Source organism: Palaemon carinicauda, chromosome 1 (genome assembly GCF_036898095.1).
Source record: "Palaemon carinicauda isolate YSFRI2023 chromosome 1, ASM3689809v2, whole genome shotgun sequence".
Lineage (NCBI taxonomy): Eukaryota > Metazoa > Arthropoda > Malacostraca > Decapoda > Palaemonidae > Palaemon > Palaemon carinicauda.
In genome coordinates this window covers 103,624,003-103,636,863 of record NC_090725.1, presented here as the reverse complement: position 1 = coordinate 103,636,863, position 12,861 = coordinate 103,624,003, and the positions used below count along the sequence as shown (strand labels likewise).

The 12,861-nt window shown below is 34.4% G+C and overlaps 2 protein-coding genes across 2 annotated transcripts in view; one reads left to right on the top strand and one right to left on the bottom strand.

Annotated features, from left to right (window-relative positions):
* Positions 1-11,393, bottom strand: part of LOC137652160 (uncharacterized protein DDB_G0283697-like) — a 24,506-nt gene extending 13,113 nt beyond the window's left edge. The window contains exons 1-2 of the mRNA XM_068385402.1: positions 11,324-11,393; positions 290-394 (exon numbers count right to left, since the gene is read on the bottom strand). Coding sequence (XP_068241503.1) covers positions 290-394; positions 11,324-11,393 — 175 coding nt within the window. The remainder of the gene's footprint in view (positions 1-289; positions 395-11,323) is intronic.
* Positions 1-12,861, top strand: part of LOC137650444 (uncharacterized) — a 130,923-nt gene that overhangs the window by 56,638 nt on the left and 61,424 nt on the right. The gene's annotated exons all lie outside the window — the stretch shown is intronic.

Sequence of the window (12,861 nt, the reverse complement as noted above, 5' to 3'; positions counted from 1 at the left end):
GTTGTCTGAACCAGAGAGAGGGGGGAGGGGTGTCCTGACCCAAGGACCGTGGCCTGGCTACGCATCTGTTCGAATGTAACATTCATAATTGCCGAAAACTGTCCTGATTTATTCTGATGATTTAGGTTTTTCTGAACTGCTGATACCATCAAATTTTGTAACAATGGTAATCTCATTTTTCATATCTGATAGATAATACTATGATTATTTTGTCCTTTTATTATAGAGAATGATTTTCAGATTCGCCATTGACTAGCTGTGCATTCTTCCTCCTCTTCTTCTTATTCACCTTCTTCTTCTTCCTTTTCTTCTTCTTCTTCTTTTTCTTCTTTTTCTTCTTCTTCTTCTTTTTCTTCTTTTTTCTTCTTCTTCTTCTTCTCCTCCCCCTCCCCTACTAATGATCAAAGATGGCTGACCATTCTTCTAGTTAAAATCGAAACAAGTTTTTTTTTTTTTTTTTTTTTTGTGTGTTTCTGCTTTGTAATCTAATGAAACCATTTTATTATAGTAGCAATGCTGATTTCGAATTAAACGTTTTTTTTTTTTTAGTCTCGAACCATTGTGGTTACCTATTGGAAACGTCCCTGCCTGGCATTCTGTCGGACTTGGATTCGTGTTGCGCTCAAGCTCGATAGTTTCTTGTAGTGTCTGCAACCGCACCATCCTTATGAGCTAAGCATACGGGGTTTGGGGGAGCCTATAGGACTACCTGTTGAGTCGTCAGCAACCATTGCCTGACCCTCCCTGGTCCTAGCTTGGGTGGAGAGGGACTTTGGAGTTGATCATATATATACATATATATATATATATATATATACATATATACATATATATGTATGTATATACACACATATATATACATATATATGTATATATATATGAATATATATATATATATATGAATATATATATATATATATATATATATATATATATATATATATACCTGTATATATATATGTATAAATATATGTGTGTGTATATATATATATATATATATATATATATATATATATATATATATATATATATATATATATATATATATATCCTGCCCCTTGTCTCTGCCATTCACGAGTAGCCTTTAAACCTTTAACGCATTTACGGCAGATAAATGTCAACGAGGCATGTCGTTCTCCAACACAACTCTGCAATAAAAACGTTTCCTGTTGACAAGGAACTGGGAATGCAAAATCAAAGTTTCAAATTAAGCTAAACGTTTTTGCTTACGATTTTACAGCTGAAACGTCTTTCCAATTCTACAAGTCTCATGACTTGAGTCTATTAATTAATTCTCCATATCTAATCAATTCTCTTTTACACGTTCAGTTTTACTAAAGTGTTTGCAACATCGCTTCAAGCGAGCTGAATATACTGAATGAAAGGATAGGATTGGTGTGCATGTAATTAAACGTTGTAAAATTATACTTTATGTAGTTATTGTTCAATTCCATTCATCATATTTTTACACCATTCACTATTTGTTATTTAGTCTTTTAGAGAATAAACAATCTCACGCCTTCAATCAAAAAATAGGATAGATGTGAAAAAGAGTAGCATCATCTGCAAGATCAACAATTTTGTTTTCCAAATAACTTGCGTGTTAGATGTATAAAAGTTAGTGAGACAAGAACATTGCCCTGGGAAATTACATTCTTTTAGTCTGCCCAGTAACAGCTACTTTATTATTATTATTAATATTATCACTCGCTAGGCTACAACCCTAGTTGGAGACGCAAGGAAAATAGCCCAGTGAGGAAAGGTAACAGGAAAACAAAATATTTTAAGAATAGTAACAACATTATGATAAATATGGTATTTCCTACATAAACTATAAAAACCTTAAAAAAACAAGAGGAAGAGAAATTAGATAGAATAGTGTGCCCAAATGTACCCTGAAGCAAGAGAACTCTAACCCAAGACAGTGGAAGACCATGGTACAGAGGCTATGGCACTACCCAAGACTAAAGAACAATGGTTTGATTTTGGAGTGTCCTTCTCCTAGAAGAGCTTCTCTGTGTAATCTAGTAGTCAAACACGCAATAAAAGATGATATAAAATGCTCCCCAGCTCCAAATTGCCGGCGTTTGAAAAGTAGGACTGGGTGATTAAAAGTTAAAAGTGACGCTCAAGTCAAGAACTTGGTAACCAGAATTGAAGGATTTCTGGACAGTCCTGGAAGAGGCTGGAAATATAGAGAAGTGCCTCATGGTGTTAAAGAGAATGGACGGTGTTAACTTTTTTTTTTTTTTCAAAAATTCATGAAAGATCTGATTTTTAGCTGGCTTACGAAAAATATCAGGCAACTAAGTTCACTAGTCTTGGGTAGTGCCATAGACGCTGTACCATGTTCTTCCACTGTCTTGGTTGAGTTCTCTTGCTTGAGGGTACACTCGGGCACACTATTCTGTTTCTTTATTTCCACTCCTCATTGGGCTATTTTCCCTGTTGTAACCCGTGGGCTTATAGAATTATGCTTTTTCAACTAGGGTTGTAGCTTAGGTAATAATAATAATAATAATAATAATAATAATAATAATTAAGAACTAAAGGATCTTGAGTATTCACAATGAGATGATATCATTTATAATTACACCTCGTGAGCATCATAGCCAAGTATAAAAAAACCTTTTTTCTTAACAGACAGAAAATCTAAACTACAGTTTAATTACTGGAAAAAACAAACGAGGCATAATGAATTTCTCCTTAGTCTTCTCATTACCCAACTAAAAGGTTGTTTTTTCCTTTGGAAAATGAAGGAACAACCATCTGTTTGAAGCAGAGGCCCCCGTGGGGTACGCAAGAAGAGCAGATGGCAGACATTTTGTCACCAGAAAGGTGATGATCGTTGAGCCAAAGCCGCGTAAATGACAGCTTAACTCTTTGATAACTAGATTGGTACTCTGTGGAGCGCAGACCTCCGACGAGGCAGCTTATTTCTCAACCTTTTGCTTGACCGTGACCTTAACCTTTGGCCTTGACCTTCCAAAATCATTTTCAGTTTTTACATGACAGATAATCTCTGCAAGTTTCATTACTCTGGGATTAAGACTGTGGCCAGGAAGCGGTTTAAAAACAAACACACACACACCACGGCGCGCGCGCATGCACAGATTCAACCCTTCCCACCCCTTCCACTTCCTTCTCGGGGTACCCCCTCTCACCAGCGCGAGCGTGACCGGAAAGATATATATATATATATATATATATATATATATATATATATATATATATATATATGTATATATATATTTATATATATATGTATATATATTTATATATGTATACATTTCTTACTGAATGAAGTTCTAGTCAGCTTATAGAGACTGAAACACTTCACTGAAGTTATTGATTATTGTTATTATTATTATTATTATTATTATTATTATTACTTGCTAAGCTACAACCCTAGTTGGAAAAGCAGAATGCTATAAGCCCAGGGGCCCCAACAGGGAAAATAGCCCAGTGAGGAAAGGAAACAAGGAAAAAAAAACATTTCAAGAAGAGTAACAACATTAAAGTAAATATTTCCTATATAAATTATAAAAAACTTCAACAAAACAAGAGGAAGAGAAATCAGATAGAATAGTGTGCCTGAATGTACCCTCAAGCAAGAGAACTCTAACCCAAGACAGTGAAAGACCATGGTACAGGGGCTATGGCTAAACCCAAGACTAGAGAACAATGGTTTGATTTTGGAGTGTCCTTCTAGAAGAGCTGCTTACCATAGCTAAATAGTCTCTTCTACCCTTACTAAGAGGAAAGTAGCCACTGAACATGTACAGTGCAGTAATTAACCACTTGAGCGAAGAAGAATTGTTTAGTAATCTCAGTGTTGTCAGGTTTATGAGGACAGGAGAATCTGTAAAGAACGGGCCAGACTCTTCGGCGTATGTGTAGGCAAAGAGAAAGAACTGTAACCAGGGAGAAGGATTCAATGTAGTGCTGTCTGGCCAGTCAAAGGACCCCATAACTCTCTGGTGGTAGTATTTCAACGGGCAGCTGGTGCCCTGGCCAACCTACTACTACTACGTTAGGGATTTTTTTTTTTTTTAACCTTAGCAGTTAAACTAGTTTGTGCTTTTTGCCATAGAAATGTAAATGCTTTCTCAGTAGCAAACGCCTTTCAAATTCAAGATTGGTATGAATATTTTATTTTTCCTTGTTTCCTTTTCTCACTGGGTTATTTTCCCTGTTGGAGCCCCTTGGCTTATAGCATTTTGCTTTTGCAACTAGTGTTGTAGCTTAGCAAGTAATAATAATAATAATAATAATAATAAGAAGAAGAAGAAGAAGAAGAAGAAGAAGAAGAAGAAGAAGAAGAAGAAGAAGAAGAAGAAGAAGAAGAAGAAGAAGAAGAAGAAGAAGAGAAAACATTTATTGCAGTGAGAAAAAAAAGATAGGTTAATTGCTGTCTCTTTTTTATAATAGTTTGATGATTAAAAGTTTTTTGTTTCTGGGATTCATAAAGGTATACTTATTGATAGATATTTGCGCTTTTAATTAAAGGTTTAAATATCGCTCATGAGTGGCAGAGGCAAGGGACAGTGGCAATGCTCTAGCTAGCTGGACAATACCCTAGAGAATTGCCTGGTCCACCTTAATCCTAGCTTGGGTGGAGACGGGGCTTGGGCGATGATCATATGTATATATGGTCAGCCTCTAGGTCATTGTCCTGCTTGGTAAGGCAATGTTACTGTCCCTTACCTCTGCCATTCATGAGTGGCCTTTAATCCTTAAACCTTTAAATGTGGCTAATAGGAAATTATTGTCTTTTGACGGGTCATTATTACAAGATCATAGATATTCAAATCGTTTTTGTTCCTAATCTTTAGTTGAATATAGTTTTCCAATATTATTATTATTATTATTATTATTATTATTATTATTATTATTATTATTAGCTAAGCTACAACCCTAGTTGGAAAAGCATGATGCTATAAACCCAAGGGCTCAAACAGGGAAAAATAGCAGGAAAGGAAATAAGGAAATAAATAAACCACAAGCGAATTATTGAATAGTTAAAATAAAATATTTTAAGAACAATAACAAATCCGAAATAGATCTCTCATATATAAACTGTAAAAAGAAACTTATGTTAACTACCTGATTAGGATGATCATTCCATCTCTTGGCATGTACTATCATTCTCTCTCTCTCTCTCTCTCAATCAGTCAATCAAAGAATAAAATAGACTTAAAACTAAGAAAAGGAAGAAGAAAGTTAAGTGATACTCCAAATGGAAGGGGAAATATCAGAAACACTACTATTAGCTTTTAGCTGGGAAAAGTTTCCAGCTATCTGATTGGTTAGAATTATCTTGTCCAACCAATCAGCGATCAGGAGACTTTTCCGAGCTAAAAGGGCACCCCTGCGAGTCGGTGTAAATCTGCTTCACTAAAAAGAATTGACTATAGACATTTTGTGATGGTACTCAAAACCTGCTTCCTTCAATACCGCCCACTCATTTCCTCATCTTCGAGTTCACTGTAGCATAACAGGCCTCTATGAGGAGCCATTCATAGAGATGGGTGTACTCGGGCCGAGGTTCCTCGGGAAATCTTATATTAGGGGTGCTAAGCGTCTTATGATGTCTCGGAAATTATTGAAAACTGCCGTTGCGGTAAGTATTGTCTCTTTTTTTTCCATACGGTTCTGGAACCACAGAAAGTAATGTTTCATAAACAATTCATGTTTATTGTGCCGTGAGATTTTATGTGTATATATATATATATATATATGTATATATATGTATATATGTATATATATATATGTATATGTATATATATAAAATCTGTGTGTGTGTATATATATATATATATATATATATATATAAAATCTGTGTATATAAATATATATGTATATGTATGTATATATACAAAATTAATGTATATATATATGTATATATATACATATATATATGTATATATATATGTATATATATATATATATATATATATATATATATATATATGTATATGTATATATATAAAATCTGTGTAAATATATATATATTATATATATATATAAAATCTATGTGTGTATATATATATATATATATACACTATATATATGTATATGTATGTATATATACAAAATTAATGTATATGTATATATATGTATATAAATACATATATATATATCAATATTTATATATATATATATATATATATATATATATATATATATATATATATATATTGGGCAGCAAATTTACTTTTGAGAAACACATTAGATCTGTGCCATCTTCATATGCAAAAAAAAAAAAAAAAAAAAAAAAGAATGGCTCATTGAGAAAGTCTTTCAAGATTTTCGATGATCAATCTATCCTGAAGAAGTGTTTTAATTCTTTCATTGTACCTTGTTTTGAGTATTGTTCTCATGTCTGGTTTTTAGCTGCTGATTCTCATCTTAATTTGTTGGACAGGAACTTACGGTTTATTAAATTTCTTATTCCTGATCTAGATAATAATCTTTGGCACCGTCGTTCAATTAGTTCATTATGCATGTTGCATAAGATTTATCATAACTCTGATCATCCTTTACATTCAGATCTTCCCGGACAGTTCCATCCTGTTCGTAATATTGGGCAGGCAGTTAATTCTAATAGTCAGGCCTTTTCCATCATGAGCCTCAATACTACACAGTATTCTAGAAGTTTATTAGTTCCAGCTGTGACCAAGTTGTAGAGTGATCTTCCTTGATCGGGTAGTTGAATCATAGAACTTCAAAAGTTCAAACTTCCAGCAAATGTTTTCATGTTGAACAGACTGACATAAGTATTTTTATAGTTTATATATGAAATATCTGTTTTGCTGTTACTGTTTTAAATTATTTCAATTGTTCTTTATTTCTCATATCGTTTATTTATTTTCTTCTTTCCTTTCCTCACTGGGCTATTTTACTTCAGGGGGGGGGGAGAGGAAGTAGTCATACCCTGTTGAGAAGGGGTACCCAGAAAGGTACACTAGGAAACAACAATCTCCCACAAATTCCCCAAACTGCCGTGTTGTAGTTAAGAAAGGGGGAGGCGGTGGAAAGATTTAAATCTGTGTACGTGCATGTCTATCGAAATATTTAGCCGTCATTTTTGACGGGTCGCTCATAATATAATGCATCTAAAAGTGTGATTAAAATAAGTGATTGTATGACAGAAAATAGAATTTGAACGATTGATGAAGTTCTATGTGTAATTAAAATTTTTAGTTGTATTGCTTGTCTTAATTTATAGCTTCATCTTTTTTTCCTTTCTTAGTCTAACGAGATTATATTTTTTTTTGACGGGTCATTGTTATGAGATCATATACAGGGAAAATTTCAAATTCATTTTATTCATATTCTATAGTTTGGTAGGATTTTCCATTGCTTAATATATACCATCTCTCTCTCTCTCTCTCTCTCTCTCTCTCTCTCTCTCTCTCTCTCTCTCTCTCTCTCTCTCTCTCTCTCACACACACCTAGTATATACCATATCTCTTTCTCCATCCTAGTATCTACTCTCTCTCTCTCTCTCTCTCTCTCTCTCTTTTCTCTCTCTCTCACCTAGTATATAACATATCTCTCTCCATCCTAGTATATACCATATGTCTCTCTCTCCGTCCTAGTATGTACCATATATCTCTCTCTCCGACCTAGTATGTACCATATATCTCTCTCTCCGTCCTAGTATATACTCTCTCTCTCTCTCTCTCTCTCTCTCTCTCTCTCTCTCTCTCTCTCTCTCTCTCTCTCTCTTTCCTTATAGTCAATTCTGTTTAGTGAGGCAGATTTGCACCAACTTGCAGGGGTGCCCTTTTAACTCTGAAAAGTTTCCCGCTCGATGATTGGTTGGACAAGATAATTCTAACCAATCAGATAGCAGGAAACTTTTCCGAGCTAAAAGGGCACAGCTGCGAGTCAGTGCAAATGCGCCTCATTAAAAGAAATTGAATATAGTATATACCATGTCTCTCTCCATCCTAGTGTTTGCCATATCTCTCTCTCTCTCTCTCTCTCTCTCTCTCTCTCTCTCTCTCACTCTCTCTCTCTCTCTCTCTCTCTCTCTCTCATTTGTTCTTCGTTTTAATCTTTTCATTTTCTTCACCTTTTCCTGTTATGTCCATATCCATCTCTTTCATCCCATCTTGCTTCTCTTCCTCAATTAAACCAAATATTTCCTTACCATCCTTCTGCTTCCTTCCATTTTTCCCTCTGGGATCTTCTTCCTCTTTATGTTCTCCCTCTTAATCTTCCCCCATGATTTTTCCATGCAAAAAAGACCCTTATTGCTCGAACATATGCTGTGGTGGCTAGTGATGTCCCCCTTAGGTTTAAACCATGTACAAAGAAATAGTGGTGGATTTGTCACGCACTGATTTTTTTTCCTTTTTTTTTTTTTTTACGAAACAGCAATGTATCTTAATTAACACGAATTCAGCAGTCCGGAAGTAGTGAAGCTCTTTTTTTTTTTTGGGGGGGGGGATAATAAAAGATTTTTTTGGTGGGGTGTTATAAAAGATTTTTAACAAGGCACTAGAAAAGTATGGGTGAGGAATATGAAGCGTGAAGTAGATGATGAATGGAGAAGTAATGATTTAAAAGCTCCAGATAGAGAGACAACTGGAGAAATTTAACCGAGGCCCTTTGCGTTAATAGGCGTAGAAGATTATATATATATATATATATATATATATATATATATATATATATATATATATATATATATGTGTGTGTGTGTGTGTGTGTGTTTTCAAAAAGGCCCATAAAAGAAACACAGGAAATATAAATAAATCACTATATTTCGGTCAATAAACATCGACCCTCTTCAGGGTGTGAAGTAAAAATGAGGAATACAGTTGTTGTTGTTGGAGTATTATAGCCAACACTTGTTGTTGGCACGGGCCTTTCCCTTCGTTGGCCCGTAGGAGGAATTCAGTGGAGAGTGACGGTTTATATACGAAAGTAAAAGGGTGTGTTCAATTGTTCTATAGTTGTTATAATTGCTGGAAGTATTAGCCAAATTTAATTACGTGCAGGTGCGTCTTCTTATTGTTGAGCCGCTCGGAGGAAGTCTTGACCTCTGATGCATATCTGGTGGTCGGTCTCCGTGGATTATCTTCTTAATGATGGGGTTGAGAAGAGTATTGTCCACTGTGTCAGCTTTCCATTGGCCGCCAGATATGTTCATTGTGTTTGATTGATTTATGATGGCTGATTCCAGGATTTTCCTTCTGTACGGACAGGTACTCTTAAAAAGCAACGACGACTCACTCCAGAGGTCAAAACTTCCTCCGAGCGGCTCAACAATAAGAAGACGCACCTGGATGTAATTAAATTTGGCTAATCCTTCCAGCAATTATAACAACTATAGAACAATTGAACACACCCTTTTGCTTTCGTATATAAACCGTCACTCTCCACTGTATTCCTCCTACGGGCCAACGAAGGGAAAGGCCCGTGCCAACAACAAGTGTTGGCTATAATACTCCAACAACAACAACTGTATTCCTCATTTTTACTTTACATCCTGAAGAGGGTCGATGTTTATTGACCGAAATATAGGGATTTATTTATATCCTATGTTTCTTTTATGGGCTTTTTTGAAAAAAAAACATGTTAAACTGTTCGATTACAGTTATAAGTAAGACATATATATATATATATATATATATATATATATATATATATATATAGGTATACATATACAGTATATATATATATGTATATATATATAATGTATATATATGTATAAATATACAGCATATATATATATTTATATATATATATATATATATATATATATATATATATATATATATATATATATATATATATATATATATCTATATCGATATATATATATATATATATATATATATATATATATATACATATATGTATATTTATATATATGTATATATATATGTATATATATATATATATATATATATATATATATATATATATATATATATATATATTAGTGTAAGCAATCAGTCAATTGACGGCTAAATATTTAGATATACATGCGCACTCACCCCCACTCACCAGGGTGTGAATACTCCCTCTCCCCTACCTAAGGGACGAGGAGAAAGCGCATAGTTATACGTCTGTCAATGCTAATGGGTGTAACCGGAAAAAAATATATGTAAATATATATATTTATGTATATTGCCAAGAGATTTGCTCTATTAAATAGGGGAGATATATTCTCTCTCTCTCTCTCTCTCTCTCTCTCTCTCTCTCTCTCTCTCTCTCTCTCTCTCTCTCTCTCTCAACATTCATGGAAATTAGCCACATTGACGTCCTGGTAATAATTCAACTTAAATCACGTCTCAATATACTTACAATAACGACCGGTCTCTAGTGATTTGAGCGTAAGGTTATTAGAGCCATATGTTATTATGAATGAGTTCATTCTCGACCATGTGTCTACCAACACCAAGGTCAAAACAATGACATGTGGTTGACCCTTGTTAGAGACCATATGTTCATAATCTTCCTCGTTCAGTCAAGATGTCACAAGAGTGTCATTACACTGCTTTCTCTCTCTCTCTCTCTCTCTCTCTCTCTCTCTCTCTCTCTCTCTCTCTCTCTCTCTCTCTCTAGTATGGATTGAATGGTACAAAAGTTCAAAAGTTCAAACATGCAGTAAATGTTTTTATGTTGAAAAGGCTTACATATGTCTTTTTATGGTTTATATATGACATATCTGTTTTGATGTTGTTACTGTTTTTAGAATAATTTATTACTAATTTATTCTCATCGTTTATTTATTTCCTTATTTCCTTTCCTCATTGGGCTATTTTTCCATGGTGGAGCCCTTGGCCTTATAGTATCTTACTTTTCCAACTAGGGTTGTAGCTTGGTTAGTAATAATAATAATAATGATAATAATAACCAGCGATTGGTTGAAAAAGTATGGGCAGGTAGTAAAGTATAGTAAATTAGTGGAAGGATTATTATTATTATTATTATTATTATTATTACTAGCTAAGCTACAACCCTAGTTGGAAAAGCCGGATGCTATAAGCTCAAGGGCTCCAACAGGGAAAATCGCCCAGTGAGTAATGAAAATAAGGATATAAATAAACTCCAAGTGAAGTAGAGATAAGAAGGTGCATGCTGTTGATAAGATTGGAAATAAAGGTTTTGCAATTGACTGTACACTTATTACTCGCTTACTATAACTGGGTTGTGTAAGATATTGAAGATGGTAAGATTTATTTTACAACAACAACAGGGTTGTGGTGACCTATTGGAAACGTCCCTGCTGGCGATCTGACGGACTGGGTTTCGAGTCCCGCTCAAGCTCGATAGTTTCATCTAGTGTCTGCAACCTCACCATCCTCGTAATCTAAGGATGGGGTTTTTGGAGAGCCAATAAGTCTACCTTCTGAGTTATCAGAAGCCATTGCCTGCCCCTCCCGGTTCTTAGCTTGGGCGGAGATTGGGTTTGCGCTGATCATTTGTATATATGGTCAGTCTCTAGTCTAGGCCATTATCCTGCTAGCCAGGGCAATGTCAGTATCCCTTGCCTCTGCGATTCATGAGCAGCCTTTAGACCTATTAAACAACAACAAATGCATCTGTTTCTAGTCCACTACAGGACAATGACCTCAGACATGTCTTTATTCATGTCTGGGGTTTGCCCAGTTTCCATCACCACGCCAGCCAACTATGGATTGGTGATGGTGGAAGACTTTAGTCTGATCACTCTCTGCAAACCAACCTATTATGGGTGGCCCTGACTAGTACAGCTTTGCTGATCATGACATTCTTAATTTTGAATAATGCCACTTTTCGAAGTGATAGAATATTGAGGGAGTGTGTGATTGTGCATATTGTATAAGAATCTACAACATTGTGCAATAGATTACATTTTTTTATCTTTTTATCTAAAATTTAAATTACATCTTTTATAAGCGCAATATTTCCAGTATTATTACAGTCAATAGCATTTTTATATAAACATAAACCATCAAAATTAACAATTTACAAAATTACATATCATGATTTTGATTTTTAGTTACTCAAAAACAATAATTTGTATACTTTTTTTGTGAACATAAGTTAAATCCAGTTGTAATTCCATGAGCACACTCTAATGGCAAAATCCACAAATATATTTGGATTTCTATAGATTCATCAAAGTTTCGGTAAATCAACCAATACAGCCGAGGTTCTAGTGAATCCTGGTATCATCAGGAGGTCTCTGCGATCGCTTACTCGCATATACAGTAGCAAGGTCTAGATCATATTTAGACCTTGGTCTAGGTATAGCAGTTAGAAACAGCGGCCGGCTAGTTGGAGTCTGGAAACGTTATTTCCATTATGTAGATAATAGTTTCTCCTGATTAGATTTATCTACGAAGTCATCTGTTTTGTTGTAGTAGCAGAAAATCATTACTAGGCATGTAGTTAATCCTAATAGTCAGGCCTTTTCCATCATGAAGTTCAATACAACAGAGTACTCTAGAAGTTTTATTCCAGCTGTGGCCAAGTTGTGGAATGATCTTCCTAATCGGATAGTTGAATCGATAGAACTTCAAAAGCTCAAACTTGCAGCGAATGTTTTTATGTTGAACAGACTTACATATGTCTCTATATGGTTTATATATGAAATATCTATTTTAATGTTTTTAGCGTTCTTAAAATATTTATAATAATTGTTCATTACTTCTCTCGTAGTGTATTTATTTCCATATTTTCTTTCCTCACTGGGCTATTATTCCCTGTTGGATTTCTTGGGCTAATAGCATCCTACTTTTCCAAATAGGGTTATAGTTTAGCTAATAATATATATCAATTGTTCATTCCCTCTTTTGTAGTTTATTTCCTTTCCTCACTGGGCTATTTTTCCCTGTTGGATTTCTTGGAGTT